A 25262-nucleotide genomic window follows, 5' to 3' on the forward strand; every position below is an offset into this window, starting at 1 on the left:
AAAGGGCAGTTTATGCCAGTTTTCTCTCGTGATTATTTCAAAATCAAGGCCGATCTATCTAGAAAACATGTCACTCTAGTAAGAATGTACTCTTAAACCGGATAAGAACGGCTAAACTGTGGTGATATGAAAGTATCTGGTAGCTGCGATACTTTGCGGCACGGCTTTTTTTGTTACCCACTTCCACTTTGCGCAGCCCCCACGGAAGGTGGCTTCAATGGTTCCGGTACCGTACGGGTCCGTATTCTTGGTCCGTGCCCCACTGCTAGTTCGCCAAGCAGCCCAAAGACTGTTTCGGAATTTCAGCTCACAGGCAAAAGGGGGCTTTAGATTTCCCGATTCAACCATCAGTGTGTCAACGAGACCTCATTGTTCACCCTCTCACCCACTGTTTGTCCAGCGGCGCGCGGTGCTGCGCTCGCCGGTTTAGTTAAGCCCTCCACAGAGACAGGCAACCAGCAATCAACAATTGACCAACCCGAGCGCCCAACCGTTCCTTTCCACGACACCGCCCGTTTTGTGTACAAAGTGAACAACCAATCCGCAGCCAAATTCCAACCCGAACATGCTCATTGGACCGTTAGACGAACACGATTTGGGCGAGGCAATGCCCCCACGGCCACAGATCGAGCCGGCACAATCAACGTCAAAGGAGTCGAGGACAGTGCCTCTTCACCCCACTCGACAAAGGAGCGTGACTCATGTATCTTTCGAACTGCCGGATTTTAGAAATCCAAGCCGATGGATCAAACCCTCCTGTGGATTGGGGCCTCCCAAGACTTGCGGACCCCGGGTCTGCGACGGATATCCCTGAACCCCGATTATTCAACCAGGAGCTGTGTAAACCGCTGCCCGCCCCCCCGCCTCTCGAACCCGAAGAAACACTCGATCTACGTCGTGGCTTGTCGTGCGGCGGCGAACTAGTCTGTTGCTATGCCAAAACAAGTGGCGGCCAGAACACAAGGAGGGGGCTGGGTGCTGGCGTTGCGATGCGGCGATGGGGGTTCGAAAAAAATGGCAGCCTGGGTCGCAGCGCCCTTTGTTCCTCAGATACCCGGCACCCCAAGGTTCCGTCGTCGTCATCGTCGGAAGACACCAAAGTTGCAGTTTCGTATTTAGCCCTCACTCACTTTAGGATAGTCACCGAGGTCATGAGCAGCTGCGTTGGGAAGCCGACCGAGTCACCGGTAAGTTGTTACCGAGTCTGGGCATTAAAACTTCCAACCGTCCAAACTAGGTGGTAGTTCTCATCCCTTTCTGGGCAAGGACCTATCTCGGAGGGCCTGTTCCAACGACATAGAATAGGTCCCGGGCTCCTTGACGGCCTAGGATCAAGTAGTTATCTTTTCTTTGTCTCCCCTCCACTCATTCACTCTCCAAGACCATATATCCTGGCCGCATCCTGGCCACCATCGCGATCTGTTGTTCAATACGCCTCTCGCGTTTTTAGTTAAATCCTCTTCTCACGGTCTCTCCTGTTTCCCAGCATCATCCGATCTCCCGTCACAGGTCGGCCAACCAACATGTACCGGAAAAAGCAGATCAGATGGAAGTTGATACACCTCTGGACTATCATAGCCCATCTCGGACTCCTAGCCTCGGCGGCTACTAGTTACATCTACGACCTTGGAAGACACAACTCCCCATACCGCTGGGAGCAGTCAACGGCCGCCAATATGCATTCATGTGGGTCCGTCCGCGTGGCCCGACTTGATAGTCGGCTTGCTTCCGACACGGCAACTCCTGAGCTACTCCGAGCGTGCTTAGTTATTGTAAGTGCCTTCTCATTGGATATTCATGCCATATCATTAGTCTGCCGTCGCCCATTCCTGACTCTCAGTTTCTGTAGGGATCCTTGGGGCTTACCCTTAACGTTGTGATTCTCGCAATGCTGCTAGCAGTGGAGCCTAATAGGATCATGTTGACGGAAGGAGAACAACACTCGCGGAAGCAAATTGCCACATTTTTCAGCTGCTCTCTCAACCTGCTACTAGTGGGAGTAGGAGTATGTCTGGCTGCGAGTATACATGCCAAGGTGGCCGGCTGCCGCCTTCTCATACCCCCGCTAATATTGGTATACATTCAAATGTACGTACATACCACTTGGTATATCGCGATATTTGATACCCTCAGCAACTAACACAGCCACAGACCTCTCACCCTTCTTACGGCTATTTGCGATGCCACGAAGAACTACCGAGAAGGGAAAGATCTCCTCGATTAGCCACGGCATACGAGTGAGCGAGTTCGGGAGAGCGACGGTGCCAACACAGCCGCTGCCTCTCGGCCTCACAGACGAGAATGATTGAGCTAAGGAATCACGAATTCAGGGGCCACATGCAGCATGATTTGGACTTGGGAGTATCGGAGTATCGGAGCATCGGGATATTGGAGCATTGGGTCATTGGAGCATTAATATTGGCGACTCGTCAACATTGGGAGAAGGCATTGCGTGTCCTGGCGTTCTTGGCTCATATCATCGTTTACTGTTGTTCACTTGTCGCAAAGACGTTTGATTTATTTATTTTTCAAACGAGGAACAGCCATCCCATGTTTTGAATGTCCAGCGGGTAATCGGGATTCCCTCCGGCTTCCCTCCGACAGGCAGGCCGAGTGGCCCGAGTCTGTGGTACATACCTTCCTTGGGCAGCCGCGCCCCTTTTCTGCCTTGGGCCGCCTTGGTCAAAAACTCGAGTGTCCTTCGTGGCTCCAAGCAGGATCGTTCATCTTCTCTCATGTCCCAGGGTCAAGCCAACAGGCCATTAGTTCCCTACTTGCCTTGCCCTGCAGCTGCCGACTCTCGGACTTCCAAAGCCTTCTCTTTGATTCGGCTCCTCCTTCCTTTTCAGCTTTTGTCTTGTGTTTTCCGCCCCCACCGACGACCAACCAGGTGTCAAATTGTCAGCTCATCAAGCTCGCTCTCTTCCCGCCCTGACCACCCGGAAGGGCCCGACTTGGCTGCTCAGTTCTCACTGCGCAGGAGCAGCAACACCAAGGAGAACCAAGAACCACAAACCCCTCGTCCTTGCACGGAAGTGGCCCAGCACAGTTGTCACCCCCTTTTCACCGCATGATTGCCGGCCTCGGCGATTGGTCCCTTTTGACCGTGGTGGAGTTTTTGGTCTACGGGAGTGATTGATTTTCAGTGCGTGCCGTTGCAGTTTCCTCCCCTCTTGTACGCACCGACGCTCGCGACGGTAAGAACTCGGCAGGAACTCAGCAGGAAGGAATCGAAGCCTTGGCCATTTGTGGATGGGACCTGCCCGGAATCGAGCCGGCTCAGCTCACGGAATGCGGAATAAAGCCAATCAGCGGCGAGGCTTTGCCGTGGCAGCCTGGCGGGGTGTGACTGCGCGCTGCAAGGTTCTTCTTGGTGCGCAACTGGAGGTACAGTGCAGAAGGTGACTTCCTTTCCAGGTTGCTGCGCCGCAGTTTCCCTCTTATGAAAATCTAGGCGGTTTTGGCGGTCTGGCCTGGGTTGGCAAGTTTGGCCACTGCTTGGCTGCCCGCATGGATCGCATGGCATGCTGCTGGCCCCAAAATTCGCCTGCACTACACACGATGAGCCACCCCCGCTTTCCAACAGGTCACAGTGGGCGTTTCCAGCTCTTCAATTGATCAGGCTCTCTCTCTCACGCGGCCTTGTTTCCCGTCAGCCCTGGAGTTTCTGGGCGTCTGCCCCCTGGTCCCAGTCGCTTCAAAGCGCCTCCTTTTTGCGCGCGCGTGTCCGCCCCGAGCGACCCGACCTTGCCGACTTCTTTTCCCGTTTTCCGCCCGCTTTCTTGAGTCCTTTCCCAGTAACACCCCCGTTCCCTGACGTCGTCGGTCCGCATGGGCGGCATGTGTCCGCCGACCTCCACTTTCTCGAGCTCCCTCCGTCTCCAAAATGAGACAAAACCAACGGTTTCCACAGCACGACCATGTTTGTGCCCGAGAACCGTGCAGTAGCGCCCGCTTGGTCGGGCCCGGCAACAGATCCTCGCCGCGCGACTGATGAGTCGAGCCAGACTTCGGGTTCAGGTTTTGCTTCTGCTTCCGGCGCTTCGCAGCCTTCCCACGCCTCGCACCACCCCTCACACGCTGCCGTCGCCCACGCTTCTCAAGCTGCCCAGAGGACGCAAGCAGCAAATCCTCCTTTGCGACCGCCAACAGAAGCGCAATCAATACAGCTAGGACATTACGAACCAGGATTAGGCCCAGGACCTCCACTGCCGGCGCCGGCGCAGGCGGCCCCATCCCTGGCCTCTCCGTCTCCGTTATTATCCCCGACTTCAACCACCCCCAACCCCCATGCCATGTCGGACGCCGCCGCCATCGCGGCCGTCGAGGGGAATTCGCGCACCCTTCAGGGCCCGTCGGCGGCGGAATGGGCTCGTCACCGCCAGAAAATCGTCGACTTGTACCGGCAGTACCCGCTCAAACGCGTGAGCGAGATTATGAGAAAGCACTATGGTTTCTCAGCAAGGTATGTAGTGTATGAGATGAAAGAAGCCCCTTGGGGAGATGCTCCCGCTCGATCATCATGCGCATAGCCGGTGGCTGCGAGTTCGCGGCACCAACCATCTATCTACACCAACTCAACAATCACCACCTCACTCACCACAAGCCCCGGCTGGTTGGTGATTTGCATCCCGCGCCCGTCATTTCTTCTCAACCCCCAAATTCCAAATTCCAAGAGCACCAGCAGCAAAGATCCCCACACCCCACCCCGTTTCTTTATAAGCAGGCCCGGCGACCGACCACCTCCGTGGCCCGCACATAATACCTACATTGTGACAAGAGCACCGGCCTGGGCAGCCCGAAGCACGACAGCCCCGATGGCTGTTGAGCATGCTCGGTGTGCTTCCGTCCCTCATCACGACCTAGCTGCCCGCACCTGATGCACACTAATCCGCCCCTGCACCTTACTCAGTTCTCAGTCAACTGCGAACCCGAGTGGGTTCGGCTTGCCTTGGACTCTCAACGCAAACTCACCCCCCTACAGTCCTCTCCTTCAGCCCTCTCCTTACTTCATCCTAACTTTTCTTGCTGCTGGCCAAGGTGGTTTGGTTATAAGTCCCCCCAACCTCCCATCAGCTGAGCGCATATATTCCCTTCCTTTCTACTTTGTCTCCCCGCTCCCCCACGCCCCTACTACTTACTCTTGGGCTCCCTCCACTCACCCCCCTCCCTCACCTCACTCCTATCACCCAGCACAGCAACATCACCACCCTGTCCAAGCCTTGCGCGACTTTCCCTCGATCATCATGACCCAAATCAAACTCACTGATTTCCGCGATAGCAAGCGCATGTACGACAAACGGTTTCGGGAATGGAACGTCTTCAAGAACGCGAACAGTGACGAAAGAACCCGAGCCGCTCGGCGGGCCCACCTGGCTCCGGCCGTAGTGCCCCCGTCTCCCCATAGCCACGGTGGAGATCGGGACCCGGAGAGCAACTTTGACCAGCAAGACCTCCGCAGGACTCTGCATTGCGCCCGGACAATCCAGCCTGATTCAGCGCCGGCCGCAGCAGTCGCGCCGGAAAGCTCTCCCTCGGCTCCTATAGAAAGCCAGGCGCCACCTTCCCCAGAACCATATCGGCAGCCTCGTCGGAGCATCAGCATCTCAGACCTGCTCAAGCCTGAGAATGAGCCTATTGTGCCCAGCCACACGGCTCCGGTGCATCGGGAAGAGAACCCCCCACAAGTGCCTTTCTCACCGCCGTACTCGCCTCAAACACCAAATTACGCTGCAGACACTGTTCCCAGTTCACCTTGGGGGGGCTCCCAGGAACAAGAGGATGGCACCGAACTTGTCTTGTCAAGGTCGCCTCAAGCCACGTACAGGTCGCAGCTTCAGATTTTGTTTGCAACACCACCTCGCTCCCTCTCCCCGGACCCAGCGATGAGGACTATGAACATTGTCACCACGAAACTCCGCGAATACTACGATTGGCAACTGGAAAACATACCCGCCGGTGTTCTCCCCGATGATTATCTCGGGCACAGGTCCCCGACTGAGTCCACACAGTACTGGAGCACAATCAAGGAAGCCATCTACCTCGTCAAAATTTCGGCCAAGTCCACTCAACCCCCCGAACTTCGTCCCGACCGCCGGGCATGGGCCGCTTTTGCCGAAGCGGGGGAAATGGCAGCAAGCGCCATGACAGCGCAACCATTTGACTTCTTACGACACTTATTTGCCACACTCTCCCCTATCAACACCAGCGCTCGCCCAGAGCTACGAGGCATCCTACTCCAGTTTCTTAGCAGCCAAGCCCGGGACCGCCTCTCCGCCAACCACCCCATCACACAGATCTGCGAAGAACTACAGCGGGACCAAGGGTGCCAGGAGATCTCGCAACGCAGTCTGCAATGCATGCTCGACATCTTCAACAGCCGCCTGGAACGCTCCCGGGCCATCACCTACAAGCTCCTCGACTCATTAGCCACCCTCCTCCGCCGGAGCGGTGATTATCAGGCCGGCCTGAAGATCGTCACAGAGCTGCTCAGTGTGGCTCGCCCGGTGTTTGGACCAAATTCTGACCAGGTCCGTTCGGTTGAGAATGAGCTCGCCCATTTCTACATGATTGGTAACGAGCCGGACCTGGCTCTGGGTCACTGCATGTCTGTGGTTACACGACCTCCGCCCACCGTTATGGCCGCTACACCAGCGGGTCAGCCCTCTGGGTCGGAGATAGTAAGCCAAAATTACTACCGAGATGGCATTGCCGCCCATACTATGGAGGACATCGCCGAGATCCATGAGCGCCGCGGCGATCTAGAACAATGCATCGCCTGGTTGGAGCGTGCCGCCCACATTGCGTTGGAAGTATGGGGTGGGGATGCGATAGCCACAACGCATGTGATCGACAAGTTGACTCGTTTGCAACGACAGTTTGGTGGAGACCTGTTGAGGAGCGCATCGTTTTGGGAAGCCGCGGTTGCTCCGCAGCCGATTGAACAGCCTAGTGAGCCATCTAATTGAGCAGGATAAGCGGATGATGAACAAGTTTCTTTGTATATGTCACGATTTTGATGGAACATTCCTGCGGTGCGTTTGGTTTGTTTTTTGTTTTTAGTGCGGCCTTCCCGAAGAAGGATTGCTGCTTAGGTATTTCAGGAGGGCTATAACAACCTGCGAGGCTACGGGGTACGGGTTCAAGGTCATCTATGGGGGGTCCATTTACAAAAGCTGTACTGGGTTGGTGCGTGGTTTTAATGGGTTTAATTGAGCGTATTGCCGCTATAACTAAAGCGTAGCGTATGGAATATTAGCTCCCGCCCTTTTGCTTCTCTTATTCCTCTGCGGCTCCCAGGAGTTGTTCAACCTTCCTTTCTTCGTACCGGTCCCGGATAGGCCGTGTCACGTACGCCAAAGGTAGTGCCACCATAACAGCAATCCCTTTGCCTCCGTAGCCGCGAGATGTGAGGAGGCTGCAGTTGTGGGGAATGTGTTATTTTGGGTTGTTTGTTCCTACATATGATGTTTACTCTCCTGAACTTGCCACGTGGAAACTGTGGCCACAAATCTGCACAGAACAAGTCAGTAGACCCTAAAACAAAGGCATGGCCAAGGTGAGGCGCTCTGTATTCAACGTGTTTACTATGTACTTCAACCACCAACTCCCGCTCCATCCCAGCCTCTTAAACCAGCGCAATACACAAACGCCGCTCTCCAGCTTCACAGCTCCCTTAGCTCCACACCGCAGGTCCCGGCGGCTGGTACTCATCCGGCGAAATAGCATTCAGATCCACCAAGATGCCCGGGTCACTCGCCGAGTATGCGCCCGGCAGAGCGACCAAGGGTGCCGGCGTACCGAAGCCGCCACCGGTGACCTGGATCTGGGAACAGGCAAGGTAGAATTGGGCACCGCCTTGGGTCTGGGCTAGGTGCAGGGCGATTTGCTCGACGCGGAGGAGGTACTCGCCGTCGGGCGTGTCGGCGGGGATGGTTACGTCGACGGTTTCGTAGGTGTCTGTTTGGGAGTAAGAAGGGGGGTTGTCAGCATTTAGGTGTCTTCAATCTTGGATATCCTTTTTTTCCTTTTTTTTTTGTTTCATTGGGGACCTCGCAAGTGATAATAAAATAGAAGGGGCAGGCAAGAAGAACATACTCTGACCAGGCCAGACCATCTGTGTGCCATCCATAGTGGGCGCCGTCGTGCCAATCTTGAACCACACATCCCCCGATCCATCAAAGTCCTTAGCCGAGGACCCCTCAGGCACCTTGGCAAGATAGTACTGCGTCGGTCCCGGGTGGTTGACCTGCTGCGTCGAGACGTAGTGGATAGCAGCGCCGGCGGGCACGGTAACCACCTCGGCGGCGGTCTGGTCCGTGTAGCAGCGGATATCCGCGCTGGTCGGGTCCACGACGCCCTGCTTGGTGTCTGCGTTTTTGGTCTTGCGCGTGGAGGACCAATCGGCGGCCTCGGATTCGCCGTTGACGACTACGCGTGGGAAGGTGTCTATATGGTAAATGGGCGGTTAGTAAGGGGCCCTGCCTAAACGTTTCTTACATAGTAATTTCCATCCTCAGGGCGTAGGTAGTTGGGGGGGTGAGTCCTAGGTTGCTCGGGTGACGAGGCTAAAGTATGTAAACATCAACACAGGGGGAACCCACAGTGTGCCTGGGCAGCCGAAGCCGCAAGCAGTAGGCCGGTGACGAGATGCATGTTGGGTGACCTCTCCTTACGAGTTCACTGTGTGTAATGGGTGTTTGTCGTGTCGAGGTCTCTCAGTTTCTCTCCATAAAAAAGGGGGTGCTTCACTTGGGATATTGACGACATTTTTATATAACATACCTCCAGTGATCAGCACTCACACACCATTCGCATTACCAAAAGCATACCGCCCCTGGCTTTGACAATACAACGTTGCTGGGCTGGCACGGCTAGTTTGGCACGTCTAACCTGTCGACGACACGCAGACGTCCAACCGTTGGTCGATGGGCCAATTTAGCCAGCCCACCCGCGTGAAGATCACAGCCGGAACCTAGGGAGAATCTCCCGAATCCGGATTCTCGAGCCCCAGGGGGGCGCATGAATACCGAACGTTATATATTATTGTCTGTATTTCGCCGAGCATCGGCCTCAAAGGGAGGGGAGGATCTTGATGTCACGAGAGGGGTGTTATGCCGTGTGATCCGATCCGATACCCTCGTTCCATCCGTAGCAGTACGTGGGAACTTCCGAGCTTGCGTTACCCGTCATCATGTCATGGTAACTACGCGATTTGCGAGGAGGGCGTTGTGAACGTAATTAATAGTGGTTTAGAGGCATGTTATGTTCTTGATGATGATCCAATAGAAAAAACTATGTACAGATGCGGGCTTGGGTCTTATCCGGCCTTTTCAGGCTCCTCAGCTCTCCCTCGCGTGGTGTGTGAAGTAGTCCACAGTCTCACCCGCTCCATCTCCCTCTCCTATGCTCTACGGTCACCTCCTTCCTTCCCTCTCCCATTATCACCTACTCCAGCCGAGACTTTGCTCTAGCACGAAAAGACGGCCGGGCCGGGGTTCTGGTACGAAGTGGGGACGGGGTAGTTGATGTTGATGAGGATTCCCGGGTCAGTGGCCGAGTAGGCGCCGGGGAAGGAAACCTTCTCCGAGGGCTCGGTGCTGCCGCCGCCGGTAACCTCGAGCTGGGCGCACGAGATATAGAACTGGGCACCGCCCTGGCTTTGGGCCACGTGCAGGCCGATGTGCTCAGCGCGGAGGAGGTAGCTGCCGGGGGCGATGCAGGCCGGGATGGGGACATCGAACGAGCTCTTGCCTTGGGAGTGTGTCAGCAGATGTAATTTTTGTTTAATTTTGTTTTGTTTTGGGAGAAAACAAAATCACTCGAGTAGGGAAAGCAGCATACCATCGCTAGGCCAGCTCAGCTGGGCGCCAAAGTTGGGCTGGTCCTGCTTGATCTTGAACCACACGCTCCCGTCGCCGTTCCACGAGTCAACAGACTCGCCATCAGGCACCTTGGCAAGGTAGAACTGCATGGGCCCCGGGTGGTAGATGCTGGGGTTGGCGTAGTAGGTGACGGACGAGCCGGCCGCGACACTGTACGAGGCCGAGGCCGCAGCGGGGGAGGCCTGGAAGCAGCGGATCGACTCTGACGTGACATCGCCGACAAAGCCGTTGTTCTGCCAGTTGTCGGCCTTGCGCACCTGCTGCCAGTCAGAGCCGGAGCCGACGCGGGGAAGCGTGTAGTGCGCGCTGGCACCGAGGGCAGCGCCCAAGATGGCGAAGGTGGTGGTGAGCATGTTGATAAGTTGAGGGATGGGATGTGGTCTTTCAAGTTGTATGAAGAAATCTCCTTCCTGTCTCTCGTTCCTTGCACCCCCGGTTGGTCGGGATGGCCCAGCCCTTTTATACAATCCAATACTCCCAAAGTAAACCCCCTCCCCCTTGTCGTGGACATCCACAGCGGACCCAAATTCAGCCTGGATCCGTCGATGCGTTGAGCTGCTCCTCTTGGCAAAAGCTCGCGTTCCCGGATTCCTGCGCTGCCATCGATGCGCGCGACCATGCCTAGCCTGCTGCTGGCCATGCCCAAGTCATGCCCAGTCATGCCCAGTCCTGGCCGCTGGCCTGTTGTTGTCTCCAGTTTCCTGTCTTGGTGTTTCCGGGGAGCCGTCGGCCGCCTTAACCCGGCCGGCTAAAGTGCCGTCCCGGCCACTTACAAGCCACGCCGATATTGTGAACAATCTAAAACAGCATCACGGCACTTGCCTCCGTGACCGGGGGGGAGCGGCTGCACCATGTACCCACTGTTAGAAACAAAGACAAATCCTGACTGGTTGTTTTGCTTGGATGCCCCGTGTGGAGGTCGTGGGGTGCATGAAGGCTTTCCCGGGGGCGGGTGAGAGTGCTGATCCCCTGGAAGCCAAGAGATCCCAACCACGCTTGCGAATCTGCGACTCTGCGACTCTGCGTCATCCTCCCGAAATTCTTTGGTTGGGATTTATTATCCAGTCTCCTGGGTGGCTCCGGCATCAATGGCCGAGACTGGTTTTGTTCAACCCCCTAGAGAAAGTGTCAAAGATTGATTTTAGAAGAGGGGAATTACCTAGTTGGAGGAAGCAATCAAAGAATTTCATAGGAGGGGGGTAAGGGTGTGAGTGACAATAAGACAATAAGCGAGGCCCAAAAACAAGAAACGCGAGATACTGCTGCGTAGTCCCGTGGAGAAAAGAAAGATGATGTTGAACGCATGCGTGCGCAAGCTCCGCGAAACACACACTATCGAGACACTTGACACCCTCCTTCGACAACCAAACGGTCCGAATGCTCGAGGCGGTAAGAGTCCTGATGGGGACCTCCTGTCCCAGTTGAGCCTGTCTCGAGGCCGTCCATCCGGCGCCTTCCTGATCAACGGAGGGTGATCGTCTCTGTCTATTCATAGGAGTGGTGATTTGAGGATCCGCGCTGGGATTAGCACGGAGCCGCTAGGCGGCTCCTGGGATCGGCAACGTTCGATTGGGCTTCTCTCTGTTCACCTCCTCGTTCTTGGCCTCCATTCTCGCTTCGAGAACTTCGAAGAATCGCAAGCTGGATCAGGGATGATGTTAGGGGAACTTGTCCGCCCCCCACATCTCAGACTTCCCCCACGAACCACTGATGCGTTGTTTTCGTGCTGAGGACAGGCATTTCGGGACGCTCAGAGGAGAAGAATGGGTCCAGTTGCACTTCCACAGTCGCATCTTGGCGTCAAGATGGCGTTTTTCGGAATTTCGGGAACCGGTCCTACTCGCACATGGCGCTCCGCCGCGACTTGGTGGCAGTTTATCGGTGGTTTCGTTGAAACTGGAGTCAACGCAGTATGCCAGGCCAGGACGACCTTCATGAGAGAGTGGTCGAACGGGTCTACGTACGACGTACGCTACGCCCGTCGAGCCCCTGGGTTGGCTCCTTGTGTCGAAAGTCCGACCAGCGTTAAGCCAGTTGCATCACACTCGATAAAATTCCTTGCAGTGTCCATACACAGCGGCGTTGCCGCCGCCTGTTATGCACGTCGAGACTTGAAAGCTCGATCGCGCGATTTGCATATTGTAACATTATATGTCGTCTGCGGCGTACCGTCACGGACGCAACCCGAGGCAAGCGAGCTCCTGGAACCCGGATTTCTTTCTCTTGGCGTTGCTGTTGTGTACATGCCGCCGACACGCTAGAATCGCCTCGAGGAAGTTGACCATCGGAAGCCCACCGAAGAACTCCACAAGATGGGAAGCGGAAGTCACTGCCATCGGCATCCGGAAGTCTGCCAAGCATGTTGCCCAATGAGGGACGGGTTCTTCACGCCGGGAGTTCACGGACATATCGGGCTAGACTCACCATATGCCAGACCATCAAGTATATACATAGCAAGCTTCAACAGCCTCCGATGTCAGTGTCGAGCAGCTGGTGTTTCTCAGTTCTCCTTTCTACACAGGACTTTCCCTTGATAGTTAATTCGGCAACCAGTGCAAGGCAAATCAGTCAGACAACAACAGCAGCCGGAAAGAAAAGCATACCTGAGTCCATCCAGGATGTTGTCGACCTTCAACACCTAGTAGGAATGGGGCTGGTCGGGCAGCTCGTCCAGAGAAAAAAGAGAGTGGGCTCCCCTAGGAAAATAAGGCACGCCTTTCAAGCCGACCCGTCGGGAGGAGCAGAATAATTCGCCAACAGCTACGAGGCAATGCGTTGTCAGCGGGCATCAAGCCCACCGTGAGTCAGAAGAACGGGTTGAATTTCGCAAGAATGTGTCCTCGGGGCACCAATGCAATTCTGTATTAGGGCGGCGTATTCTAACGAGCAAAGGCCGGTGGCTCCGGACCTGAATTAACTGCCCAGGCCGTCCGAGAAACGCGGGCTGTCATTAAGGGAAAATGAGGCCAGGACCAAGTCGTCGTGATGCAAATGTAGTTGGATGACTGAATAACTCCAAGAACTGGCATGTGGCTGAGTCTTGCTTCCGGGAGACGACGATGAGGACGGCCGGCCCCGAAAGGGGTGGATGGCAAAAGAAATCGATGGCAACGCCAAAAGGAACGTGGCCTTTTTGGCGCCGCGCGCTTGGGTGGGTCTTTAACTGGAACTGACAGCCAGTTAGCGGCTTCCTCAAGGGGGTCAGCCGCGGAACAACCGCAGCACCGGCCTTCAGGGGCGCTCCGGGGGCCCGGAATCCAGGCCTGCATTGGCCACGCAGTCCGCGCTGGACCCGAACCGGAGCCACTGACAGTGTTCCAATGCATGGAGCTTCGAACCTGAAATTTTGGAGGAAAATCTCACCGACGCCTTCGCGACATTATCTCCCGTCCCACGACACCTTGCAAACGAAACCACCAACAACAACCTGACTTCGCACGACCGCTTCTAGGGAATACACAACCCGTCACAATGGCAGGCCTCAGCCCCCAAATGTAAGGAGAAACCCTCGTCTGTTTGCCGGGTAGCTAGGGAGGACACGTGAGCCTCTGGGCACAGTGGGAGGGGACGCGCAGCGACGCGCTGCCGAAGAGAGCAACGGGGAAACGACGAAAAATATGTGTGTGAAGAGACACTAATATGGACCTCTTTGGTGTAGAACGAACCTCGTCATCATCCTCGGGATGATGCAGGTCTCCAAGCGCATTGCATTTGATGATCCGAACGTCCTCAACATCTGCCGCGCCGTCTACATTGCCAGCAATCTGATCATCCTGAGCATTTACCTCTACATCAAGATGGTTGTCGACAAGAAAAAGGGTGCGTTAATTCCACGGCGTATATTATAGCTACTATTGCCCTCGAAGCAAAGCAGAAGTGGAAAACAAAGGAAAACGGCTAACCGAACGTTTTCCTCTCAGACATGACCACGCTGAAGTACGTCGAGCCGGCACCCGTGGGCTCCAGCGAGGAGGGCAAGCTCGTGACGACGACGGTGCACGCCTACGACATTGGCCAGCTCAAGGGCCTCCTGCGTTCGCAGGGTATGGGTGTGCTCATGATGGGCGTCATGCACATCTACTTCAAGTACACCAACCCGCTGCTGATCCAGAGCATCATCCCACTCAAGGGCGCCCTCGAGTCCAACCTGACCAAGATCCACATTTGGGGCCAGCCGGCTTCGGGCGACCTCAAGCGTCCCTTCAAGCAGGCCGCCGGCCTCATGAGCGGGCTCCAGAGCGGTCCTGCCCAGGCTGACAAGAAGGCTGTTGAGGCTGCCGAGCGCTCCGGCCGTGGTGGTGCCAAGGAGGAATAAATAATAACCTTGCCACTGGAAATTCGGGTTACGCGGGGGTTAGATGGTTAGAGCTGGGAAGGGAGGCGGAGCAGGCTGCGGTAGTAATTCAACTATATTGGCGGGTTATACCTTATGTTCCACGGTGGTGTACGAGTCCTGTGCAATCCTGGGTTAAGTTACGACACGGTGCGGCGGCGTCGGTAATGGGGTAATCAAGTGTCTAGACGGCTTGACTTTCTTGTTAGTTTTCCCCAAATTTTATATGCGTAATGATTATTATTATGTTGTGTCAATACTAGCCTAGGTTTTGTGATTGTTCGGAACTAAGACACACCGATACTTTATCGAATCTGCATTGCGGAAAGGCGCAGGGTTAAAAAAAAACCACCTAACCGACGAAGTACAATGTAGACTTTCGCCCTCTGTTGCCTGCCGGGGGTTGATGGACCACAGCCGCTGCGTCATCCCTCGACTCGCCAGAAACCCGGCACTTTCCATCTGCTTGAACATCAAACGAAATACAGCCACGCATCGACCGATACTCACTCTTGGGATTCTTTTGCACCCGAGTATAACGTCTCGAAAGTTTTCCTGCCTACTTTGCGACACGCTGCAACCCCAGCCTGCCTCTCCCCCCCACCTCTAAAATGGAGCGCCCAAGAACGCCGCCAAAGCCACACCCTCCTTCAGCATCGAAACAAGCACCATCTCCACCAACACCCGAAGTCACCCGTCGCTTAGTGAGTCCGCCGCCAACACTATGCTTCAAGGCTTCTTAACTGATGTTTTACTTTCAGGAGGAGTCCAGGCTTCGCGCCAAAGCCCTTCGCGACCGTCGTGAAGCAGAGCAACAAGCGGGAAACGACAATACCCAATCGACGGGCTCAGCCGGGGGAACCAAGCGACCGTACGCATCGATATCACGAGCCGAGATTCCCGCCTCAAACCGCGATGCGCGCGCAACTCCCAGTTCGGGCCCCAACGCCGGGCCCAGCGCCCCGCGGCCAGGACAAGGCGCTGGAGCTGCCGACGACCTACGACCGATCTCGCGCAAGTTTACCAAGTACGTCGACTACAACTTCAGCGCCATGACGGACACGAAGGGCGGCTTTCTCAGCACGGAGGATGACCCATGGAACAAGAGCATGTCGGTTCCTACGACTGGCGGGAAAGGACCACCCGGGGCCGCCGAGCAAAAGCCGGCGCACATGACGGCAGCAGAATGGGAGCGGATGCAGCTAATAAAGAAGCTGCAGCGTAATAAGTCTGGTCCGTTTGAGCCGTCGCTGAGCGTGTTGGCCGACGAAAAGACAAGGAAGCGGTGCCGCGAGTGTGGGTCAGTAGAGATTGACTTTGTGTGGGAAGAGGTGTTTGGCTGTGTGGTATGCAACACCTGCAAGGAAAAGTACCCGGAGAAGTATAGTCTTCTCACCAAGACGGAGTGTAAGGAGGACTACCTCTTGACAGATCGTAAGTTCGCCCCGGGGGAAGGCTTGGGAGGAGGGAGAGAAGACACAAAACAACGTCAGTCTGGACCCGAAATGGCTAATCGTTTTCCACAGCTGAACTCAAAGACCCCGAACTGCTCCCGCACATATCCAAGCCCAACCCACACAAATCGCACTGGCACGACATGATGCTATTTCTGAGGTACCAAGTGGAGGAATATGCCTTCAAGCACAAGTGGGGCTCACCTGAGGCATTGGATGCTGAGTTTGAGAAGCGTGAGGCCGACAAGAAGCGCCGCAAAGAGGCCAAGTTCAAGGAGAAGCTGCTCGACCTGAAGCGCAAGACGAGGACGGACGCCTTTCGAAGAAACAATGCCAAGTCGGGGATTTCTGGGGGGGTAGGCGGGGGTTCTGGGACTGGGAAGGCGGCCAAGTTTGGAGATGCTATTGGCGGTGCTGGAAAACATGTTCACGAATGGGGGCGAACAGTTGAGAACGAGCATGGCATGACAGTCAAAACCTGCCTGACGTGCAATATGGAGGTCGAAGAGCTAGAATTTTGAGCTATCCGATATCATAAGATATACACACCCACTAACAACATACACACTTGTCGCGTAATCTGCTTGGTACCTAACCGGAGGCCTGGCCCTAAGGGCTTGAAGATGCTAGCAGCACCTATGTCTTGGTCAAGAAAGCCGGGCCGATCAAGTCGCAAGGAGCTTGGGGGGGTCCCATTGTCGTATTGGAACCCATATTTCTGTTCTGGCTGTGGACAGCAAGCGGATTCCCGGCGCAGGGCTGGTTTAGCTACTATGTACTGAGTTGGATCCTGAGAATCTTCAGAGGTACCTAGATTCGTAAGATGGATGGGGTCACGTCCCCTGCTACGAAGCTCCAGCCCCTGAAAACCCGCATGTCGCTCCTGGATGAGATGGCCCTGCAGCCTCACGGCTAACCGCAGGTTTTGATTCGCTAGCGGTGCGGGACCGAGTGTGTGGGGCCAGCTGTGGTTGAAGCCGCCAGGCTCTGTCCAAGCAGCAGCTTAGCTGGGGCCAAGGGCGGAACTGTCGATTTTGGCCAGCATCACCGGCCAGGCACAGGTGCAGCGACCTTTGCCGCTCGAGGGGGGAAAAAAAAAGAGAAAACTTAGACCAGACGACCCAAGCCACCCCTCAACACGTGAACACGAACCCCAACCGACTGTACTGTACCTGTACCAATTGTCAGTTTCGTCGCGCCAACGCTGTCAGGCCAGTTTTGAATCCTTTCGCCGTCGAGGCCGTTCCCCCCAGCGAATATCGGCGACGTACTTCGTACACCTCAGCACATCAACCCACCTACTTGGACATCACCTGGGCTGTCGTGGGCGTTTCCATCCGCCGCGCCCCGGTCGGAAACAGGACGACCTTTTCTTACCGTTCCCCACCATAACGAGCATACCCTCACGATCCACCACCACCGCAGTTACCACGGTTGCTTTGTCGTCCCGATCGCCGCGCGTGTCGGCCTGTCCATGGCCACGGCGTGTCTTCGGGAAACCCGCGACGCTTGAAACCACACCATGGGCACAAACGGTGGAGGCGGCCTAGGTGAGGCCGGCGGCATGATGGGCCACAATGCCAATCAACCGCCAACTACCGAGTACACTCTCCAAGGTTGGTTACTATCACTGCCCCAGAGAAGATGATAGCATGGTGGGGGGGAGAGGGAACGCGTCTTCGGGTGGTCGCTAACATGTCGCGTGTGCGCTGTACAGGTGTTATGCGCTTTCTACAGACCGAATGGCACCGCCACGAACGCGACCGCAACGCCTGGGAGATCGAGAAGCAAGAGATGAAGAGCAGGATAGCCAACCTCGAAGGCCAGGGCCGCAGGGCCGACGCGACCCAGAAGGCTCTCAAAAAATATGTCACAATACTCGAGAAAAAGGTCAAGGATCAGGCCGCGCTGCTCAAGTCTAATAAGCTGTCGTCTGCTGCCGGGGGGGAGGTTAAACCGGATCGTGCTGCGTTGCTAGAGGAGAAGCTGCGCTGTGAGTCGCCCCTTTCTCATCCTGTCCTTGTACTTCTCTACTCCAAACCCCCACGTTTACTGACAGCAGTTTGCCGTGGGTGTTCAGCATCGTTGGACAAACCCAGCGCCCCCGTGATGGAGAGCGGCTCGCTCGAGGCCGGTCTCGCCGACGAAGAAGCCTCTCGCAATGAGCTCAAATCCTTCCTCGATCAGTGCCAGGCCGAATTTACCTACCTAATGATCACACCCGCGAACCCGATGCCCCCGAGGGAGTCCCCCCCACTACCGTTGATTGAGGATCTTCGAGAGGGGGACGCGTTTGGCCAGCCACTGCTGGACCAGGCCTATCACCAAGGCTTGAGGCAGCAGCAGCAGCAACAGCACCAACACCAACACCAACAGCAGCAGCAACACCAGCAACAACAACCTCAACAGCAGCAGCAGCAGCGTCAAAACTACCCCCGCGAGTTTCTGCCCGCGCAACCCCGCCCAGCTCCGGCTCCGAACAGCCAACCGCCTGCACCTCCTCCGCCATCAAGCTTTGCTGCTAAACCACTTGACCCCCAGTCCGCGCCAATGGTTCGCAGCACGTCAAACGCCGGGGTCGGACATGCTCCTTCGGGATACGGCAATGCCACGGAATGGCCAGTCCAGGAATCTGGGGCTAGGAGGCCGGGCCTAGAAGAGGACTTGGAGAGGGCGAGTGTGGCGAATCATGTTAACCTGACCGATGCCAAAGGAGAAACAGCTGCTGATAAGCGAGGCGCGACCGAGACGGACAGCTGGGACTTCAACGATGCCAACTTTGCGGAGGGAGGGGGCCCTAGCAGCCAGCCCCAACAGCCCTCGTCCAACCGCCCGGATACCGACGTGTTCCCCGCTGCTGACAACATTCCGCGCTCACCGAACCGCGCCCCACTTGCTCACCGGCGGAAGAGCTCAAGTTCGAGTTCGATGACCCGCAAGAAGAGCGGCGAGCATGAGTTGACGCTCCACTCCCTCGGGCCCAAGGCCGAAAGCTCCAACTTTAAGCTCAAGTTCGGCCTGCGCGGCCATCTCGACACGGTCCGAACGGTCATCTTTTCGGGAGGCGGTAGCCCTGGCGAGCCCGAGATCTGCACGGCCGGGGATGACGGGACGATCAAACGGTTCCACATTCCCGATCGGCATCCTGGCGGCCACGCCGGTGCGAGCGGCTCTGACCTCGATGTCGTCGCCGACTTCACACACCGCGGCCATACGGGAGCAGTTCTCTCCCTGACATCGTGGTCGCCGTCGCCCAACTTCTCGACCGGCGGCCGCGCCCAAGGCGACGGCTGGATCTTCTCAGGCGGACAAGACTCCACCATCCGGGTCTGGGAGCGCGGGAGGGTTGACCCCAAGGCGACCCTCGACGGTCACACCGACGCCGTGTGGGCGCTCTGCGTCCTTCCTACCAACCTTGGCTCGATATTTGGCCAGTCCAACAGCTACGGCACACCGGACCGCATCCTACTCGTGTCCGGCGCTGCTGATGGCACCGTCAAGGTGTGGGCAGTCAGCTCGCCGCCGCAGCTCACCTCGCCGCAACCCGTGGCCGGGCGTCGTCCTGCGGGCGGCCGTACACGCGGTAACTCGATGAGCTCCGGATCTGCGTTCCCCAACTCCCCGCAGCCTACGACCGCCTCAAACTCGCCGTGCCACCACACCCTAATCCACACCATAACGCGCCAAAACTCCAAGGCAAGCCCCACCTGCATCACCTCGCTCAGCCAGAACGGCGAGACCTTTGTCGTCAGCTACGCCGACGCCGCCATCATCGTGTACGATACCCGCTCGGGCGAAGAGACTGGTACCATGGCCAGCTTGGAAACCTATGACAACACAATCTCAACCAGCGTCAACGCCGTCGTCGCGACCACCGTCGGTCTCGATCATCAGCCGCACCAAGGCCTGAGCGAGGAAGATACAGCCGGCGGTGGGCCGACTGGTGGTGGACGGGCTATGGCCGGGTCCGGCGTGGAGGGCGTCATTATTTCAGGCCACGAAGACTGCTATGTACGGTTCTTTGACGCCAATAGTGGTAAGTCTTGTTTTCCTCCCGGAGGTCTCCCCCTTTTTTCTCCCTTTTTTGCTGTATTTTTTGAGCCAAGGGTGACTTAACGCGAACTCACTCGACTAACGATATCTCCTTATGCTAGGCCAATGCACGTACAACATGGTCGCCCACCCCGCCTCCATCTCCAGCCTATCCCTCAGCCCCGACGGCCGGGAGCTCGTCAGCGCGGGCCACGACGCCTCGCTACGCTTCTGGTCCCTCGAGAAGCGCTCCTGCACCCAGGAAATCACCAGCCACCGCGTTATGCGTGGCGAGGGCGTCTGCACTGTTGTCTGGAGCCAGGACGGGCGTTGGGTTGTGAGTGGCGGTGGCGATGGCGTAGTGAAGGTGTTTGCGCGATAGTACCCGCATGCATACCGCCGCGCCTATGCCCAGAATAGTGAGGGTGAGAGTAAAGTGAGAGAAGTACATGGGGGCCAGCAACATCATGAGCCCGCACCCAGCGCGGCCGGTGTTGTCAACATCATGGCTACTAGCACCTCGGCTCCCCCCCGCATGTCACGGGCCATGGAACGACGCTTGGGTGAAGTTGACGTGGTTACCACCCCATCACGTATCCGTTTAGCAACAATGAGCAGTGGATTTACGGGTTGATGAGGATAATGATGGTTAGGCAGATGATACCTCAGGGAGGTTTTAGTTTTGGTTTTTACTTGTTCATCTACCCTTTTTCTTTTTCTTTTCGACTTCATCGTCTAGTACACCCGAGAACACCAGAGGAGGGATAACCATATGCAGGGATCCTAATCCGCCAATCCTTACGCGGCGAGCACCCAGGCGCGGTTTCTCCACCTGCAGGTACCAGATAATGGGTCATATAATGGGTCATTCTGGAGGCGGACAATGTACAATTTTGGGGCAGAGGAAGGGGGGTTGATCTGCCTGTCTGTATTTATGTTTGTGAGAGGGAAGGCGGGCGGTGACAACGTGTCTTGAAGCTCGTTATCTGAAGTTCATTGTATGTTTGGCGGCCAAGGTACCCGGTTGATGTTTGGAGGCGCACCTGGGAAAGACATATTATGGACATCGCATCGTATTCCTCGTTCGAGCCCAGGCTGACTGGTGTATGGGAAGGAAGGGTATGTGCTTGCTAACACGAACCGATGAGCGGCGTGCCAGCACATCATTCGCTCATCGACGGGGTAATTTCCTCGCTCAAGGGTCATGCAACTCTGGCTAGGTACCGCTGCTTGTCGTTTCGAGGTTGTTTCCTCGAGGCTACAGGTGCGCTCTCTTCCGGTTTGAGCCATCATATTACCGCTTCGCATTCCCATGGATAAACCGGAAGCATTGGACCTATAGTAGAGCGTGTGAAGTACGGCAATGTTTGTCCGTGAAACCGAAACGAGAGTCTCTGCGTCCACAAGGCAAAACCTCCACTGCTGAACGGATGACGGCTAACGCTAACTTACAGGTGTGCTTGTCCTCGGCATTTTCACCTCTCCCGAGGCGGAGTTGTCGTCCAGCACGAGGAAACCCTCTTGCTCCGGCCCGTCCCAATTATCCATCAACACGACAGAGTATGGTCAAGAGGGAGCCTGTCTCAGAACCTCACAGAATCGGAATAGGACGCGCCACGTCGATAACGCCACACTGTGATGTTAAGAGCTGACTTGTGGAATGACCTAACTACCTATAGGCAGGCTCACTGCGGCTGTCAACTCGCCTGTGTGTCGATCACCAGCGCTACTAGCAGCTAAGCGAGGCGGAGATAGTAATCCTCGATTCTCATCCTCAGCCTCTATTGTTTTGGTGACGTAGAGTGCTTGGTTGATGAGAAGTTCACGAGTGTTTATAGCAACGACATGAAGTTTATATCATGGAATATAACAAGAAGCTCCAATCGGTTCGCAAGACTGACAACCCCTTTTCTGGGTAAAGATCGGTGTACCGACATATCTCTATCCACATGTGCACATAGGCCTCCCGACCAATCCCTTCCCCTGTAGCGCATCACACCAATTAGTTTCCGCCCTCTGAAACATGTCTTAGATCCAGAGATAGTACCGGTGTGCCTTTTTTTTTTCGTCGGGAGAGGGGCTTGGCTGGGATTAGGCGGAGAGGAGCTGGGACAGCGGGCGCCCAAGAATGAAATGGATAGTTAAAACCCATGCCAATACCCACGAAGGAAACCATTACCCCGTCCTCTCCCCTCTTTTCGCCTTCCCATCCCTTCACTGGTTCAACCCCGTCACCATGGTGACCGTCTCTCATATTGCGTTGGTTACCGCCCTCGGCACCCTAGGTCTGATTTCAGCACTCCCTCCGAGAATCAGGACGGCCCAGGTCGACCAGGGCGCCAGCGGGAAACCCTTCAACGGCAGGGCCACGCTTCGACAGGTCTCCCGCCCCAACTACCGCTTGAACGGCGCCCGCGCGGTGTACCAGGCGTACCTCAAGTACGGCGCCCCGGTTCCCGATCATCTCCTCCGCGCTGTTGCCTACACGGACTCGCTCAATGCCGCTGCCGCCTCCGCCGGCGCAAAGCGCGACACGGGTAGCGCCCCCGCCAATCCGGTCAACCCCGAATACGACCAGGCTTATATAACCCCCGTCACCATCGGCACACCACCGCAGACACTTGATCTGGACTTTGACACGGGCTCGTCGGACCTCTGGGTCTTCTCGAGCCTCCAGCCAACATCCGAGGTGGAGGGGCGGCAATTCTATTCCCCCGACGCATCGGCTACATCCGAGCAGCTAGATGGCCAAACATTCAGCATAGAGTATGCTGAGGGCTCCGGCGCCCGGGGCGTTGTGTACACCGACTACGTCACTGTGGGTGAGCTGACGGTGCAGGGCCAGGCGGTAGAAGCTGCTGAGCACGTGTCGGGCACGATCACCGATGAGAAGAATATCCATGGGCTCCTGGGCCTGGGATTTAGCGAGATCAACACCGTTACTCCCGAACGTCAACTGACCTTCTTTGACTCGGCCCTACCAAATCTAGACGAACCGGTCTTCGCCGCCGACTTGAAGGCCGGGAAAGGTACGTGACGGAATAGGAGGCGGGCATGCTCGGACAATCGTTTGTCGGCCGTGTCCGGTTTTTTTTGTTCTTCCCGCGGGTGGTCGCCCTACAAGACACTAACAACGCTGTTTTTACCCCTTGTCATAGCCGGGACGTACGACTTCGGGTTCATCGACGAGGACAAGTACACGGGCGAAATCGCATACACGGCCGTCGACCCGACCCAGGGCTTCTGGAACTTCACCTCCTCAGGCTACGGCGTCGGGACGGGGGACTTTAGCGAAAGCCAGATCAAGGGTATTGCGGACACAGGTGGCTCATTGCTGTTCCTTCCGACCCAGGTCGTCACGGAATACTATAGCCAGGTCGAGAACGCCACAACCGACGCCGAATATGGAGGATACGTGTTCCCTTGTGACGCAGCGTTACCGCCCTTCGTCTTCGGGATTGAGAGCGCCCGGTTCACCATTCCCCCGGCATACATGATCTACGGCCACGTGTACAGTGGCTCTCAGATCTGCTTCGGCGGGCTCCAAGATGGCAGCGCCATGGGCGAGGCTGGCAGCATCTGGGGTACTGCTGCATTGAGGGCTGTGTACGTCGTCTTCAACGGTACATCACCGCCAGCCATTGGGTTTGCCAACAAGCCGCTGGAGTAATGCCGTGGCGACGTAACGGGGGAAAAGGCGCGAACCAGGCATCGGGACCCGGGTTTGATGATCTTCTTTGGTGTATGGGGTTTGTGGGTGACGGTGCAACAGGACGAGCACTGGTGACACTCGATAAGGGTTGTCTTTGCGTGAGGGGACTTGAACTATTTGCAATAATATAATTAGCTGATTAAAGCACATTACTTGCTACTCACATAATCCGGCGTTAGTTGCGTGAAAGCCCCTTTTTTTTCGAGCGCGCCGCGGGGCATCTTGTTAGGCCCACAACTGCTCTCTGGTCATGGAATATCATAATCGCCGGCAGCCATGGACATACAGAGGGCCGAGGGGGCATCGTAAGAAGGGCACCCAAGCAATAACGAGAAAAAAGACAAAGAAAGGGGACTCATATTCCCAACAAGCTGTGGGGTTTTGCGACGAGAGATGTGCCTAAACCCACACTCTGCTACACATGGAGACATGGACACATGGACGCATGGAGTATCAAACGGGGAATGCTCGGCTCGCTTGACGAGCAGCAGCTTGGGTGAGCCACTGAACCCCAAGGACGGGTGTTTGAAGCGGGGGGCTTGCCGCAGGTGTCGAAAAACAATTCCGATTTAGTGAGTACTCACAGTAACGTCGTGGACTGGCTGTGGGGCACAACGTGGTGTCGAAGGATAGCGCCACTTTCGACATGCAACGTGCGGAGAGATTCGTCGGCTCGGTTCAGGCGTGGGATGCTGTCTGGATGATTGCGCTAACACCCCTGTTTAGCGGCCAATGGCGGCCCAGCGGGTCTGGGGGTGACATCGGCTTCCTCTGGCCGAAAAGCTAAAGGGGACGACCAAGTTGACAGGTTTGCCTACCAAGCTGCGACACGCCCGCGACCCCTCAGTATCTCTGGGAGCGTCGATGCCTTTCGCCCCTTGCTCGCACCAAAAGTCCCTCGTCTCACTCATGGAGCGAGAAAGTCAAGCAGACCATTGGCCCAAACTCACGTGGCAAAAATGGCGTTTTGATAGTAACCTTGGGTGCGGGCAGCGGGGCGAGGAATCGACCGGCGCGGAGAACGCAGGTGCTTTCAGAAGGTAGGCGCGTGCTTTCCCCGAGCTGCCGCCGGCGCTTGAACCAATCCGGAGATGATGGGGATGAAGGTTAGTTTCCTAATCAGGCAGGCGCCAAGACTATCAAAGTCGCGGCATAACTTGGCGGAGAGAGAAAGCGCACAAACAAGCCTTTCCCTCCCGTGCTTCGGCGTCTTGGGCGTCAACCCGTTGGCTTGTCCGCGCCCTTTTGTTCTTGGCATGTGTTGTGTTTTGCAACTTTAAAACCCAAATCTCACCTCCAAAAAAAACCAACGAGAAACTGCTTCGCGAAAAAGTTTGATGTCTGTGTGGGATGTGCCCGATGACCCCCAACCAGTGGAAAATACTCAGAGCAATCGCGCAATTCAAGCCTGAGGAACAGAGGATGGCTGCGACCTTCCTATTTGGGAACCTGCCGAATCCCCATGATCCACATTAACTATCGACTTCCAAAGTTTTGAATCATTCCAGCTCGCAGAGATTCCAATCATTTGGCCGGCAAGCCGGGTCCCCACACATCAATCAGCGCACGCTTCCGCCACCCACCCTCCCGAATCGCCGGAATTTCCGAGCTCACGCAAGGAGCGGAGCGCGACCCGAAGAATCGAGACCCAAACAACTCACCGAGGGCCACTCAGGTTCAGATGCAGCGGGAAACGGCGGCGACACCAAATGCGATGCCATGCGATGCCAGCCGCGGCAGCGTAAACCGCACAGACCTAGGATGAAATGGGAAATCGATGCGGCAGGCGCCTTGAAAGGCAACTGAGTGACCGGTTGCGCGCTGAGTTCGCGAGATATACCATGTAT

At 56.2% G+C, this 25262-nt stretch overlaps 8 protein-coding genes across 8 annotated transcripts; 6 read left to right on the top strand and 2 right to left on the bottom strand.

Moving 5' to 3' along the window:
• Positions 1 to 1523: 1523 nt before the first annotated feature.
• Positions 1524 to 2224, top strand: C8A04DRAFT_38034 (uncharacterized protein; the record flags this gene model as incomplete). The annotated part of the gene is made up of 3 exons (XM_062784090.1): positions 1524 to 1772; positions 1850 to 2088; positions 2152 to 2224. The coding sequence occupies 3 exons, from the start codon at positions 1524 to 1526 to the stop codon at positions 2222 to 2224; spliced, it is 561 nt and encodes a 186-aa protein (XP_062636191.1).
• Positions 2225 to 3920: 1696 nt separating this feature from the next.
• Positions 3921 to 6968, top strand: C8A04DRAFT_29588 (uncharacterized protein; the record flags this gene model as incomplete). The annotated part of the gene is made up of 2 exons (XM_062781059.1): positions 3921 to 4465; positions 5282 to 6968. The coding sequence occupies 2 exons, from the start codon at positions 3921 to 3923 to the stop codon at positions 6966 to 6968; spliced, it is 2232 nt and encodes a 743-aa protein (XP_062636192.1).
• Positions 6969 to 7675: 707 nt separating this feature from the next.
• C8A04DRAFT_29589 (glycoside hydrolase) lies at positions 7676 to 8655 on the bottom strand (the record flags this gene model as incomplete). The annotated part of the gene is made up of 3 exons (XM_062781060.1): positions 7676 to 7959; positions 8098 to 8448; positions 8604 to 8655. The coding sequence occupies 3 exons, from the start codon at positions 8653 to 8655 to the stop codon at positions 7676 to 7678; spliced, it is 687 nt and encodes a 228-aa protein (XP_062636193.1).
• An 814-nt stretch (positions 8656 to 9469) lies between these two features.
• C8A04DRAFT_12935 (glycoside hydrolase) lies at positions 9470 to 10237 on the bottom strand (the record flags this gene model as incomplete). Its single annotated transcript, XM_062777521.1, has 2 exons — positions 9470 to 9753; positions 9844 to 10237. 2 exons carry the CDS (start codon positions 10235 to 10237, stop codon positions 9470 to 9472), a joined length of 678 nt encoding a protein of 225 aa, XP_062636194.1.
• A 3118-nt stretch (positions 10238 to 13355) lies between these two features.
• C8A04DRAFT_12922 (inorganic phosphate transporter Pho88) lies at positions 13356 to 14199 on the top strand (the record flags this gene model as incomplete). The annotated part of the gene is made up of 3 exons (XM_062777514.1): positions 13356 to 13378; positions 13543 to 13703; positions 13805 to 14199. The coding sequence occupies 3 exons, from the start codon at positions 13356 to 13358 to the stop codon at positions 14197 to 14199; spliced, it is 579 nt and encodes a 192-aa protein (XP_062636195.1).
• A 629-nt stretch (positions 14200 to 14828) lies between these two features.
• C8A04DRAFT_12906 (XPA protein C-terminus-domain-containing protein) lies at positions 14829 to 16192 on the top strand (the record flags this gene model as incomplete). The annotated part of the gene is made up of 3 exons (XM_062777505.1): positions 14829 to 14921; positions 14979 to 15651; positions 15744 to 16192. 3 exons carry the CDS (start codon positions 14829 to 14831, stop codon positions 16190 to 16192), a joined length of 1215 nt encoding a protein of 404 aa, XP_062636196.1.
• A 1001-nt stretch (positions 16193 to 17193) lies between these two features.
• On the top strand, positions 17194 to 20085 carry C8A04DRAFT_12930 (WD40-repeat-containing domain protein; the record flags this gene model as incomplete). Its single annotated transcript, XM_062777519.1, has 4 exons — positions 17194 to 17287; positions 17389 to 17664; positions 17752 to 19707; positions 19826 to 20085. The coding sequence occupies 4 exons, from the start codon at positions 17194 to 17196 to the stop codon at positions 20083 to 20085; spliced, it is 2586 nt and encodes an 861-aa protein (XP_062636197.1).
• A 1854-nt stretch (positions 20086 to 21939) lies between these two features.
• On the top strand, positions 21940 to 23373 carry C8A04DRAFT_12957 (aspartic-type endopeptidase; the record flags this gene model as incomplete). The annotated part of the gene is made up of 2 exons (XM_062777532.1): positions 21940 to 22732; positions 22862 to 23373. The coding sequence occupies 2 exons, from the start codon at positions 21940 to 21942 to the stop codon at positions 23371 to 23373; spliced, it is 1305 nt and encodes a 434-aa protein (XP_062636198.1).
• Between the last annotated feature and the right edge of the window lie 1889 nt (positions 23374 to 25262).

Source organism: Dichotomopilus funicola, assembly GCF_033296635.1.
Source record: "Dichotomopilus funicola strain CBS 141.50 unplaced genomic scaffold C8A04scaffold_40, whole genome shotgun sequence".
Lineage (NCBI taxonomy): Eukaryota > Fungi > Ascomycota > Sordariomycetes > Sordariales > Chaetomiaceae > Dichotomopilus > Dichotomopilus funicola.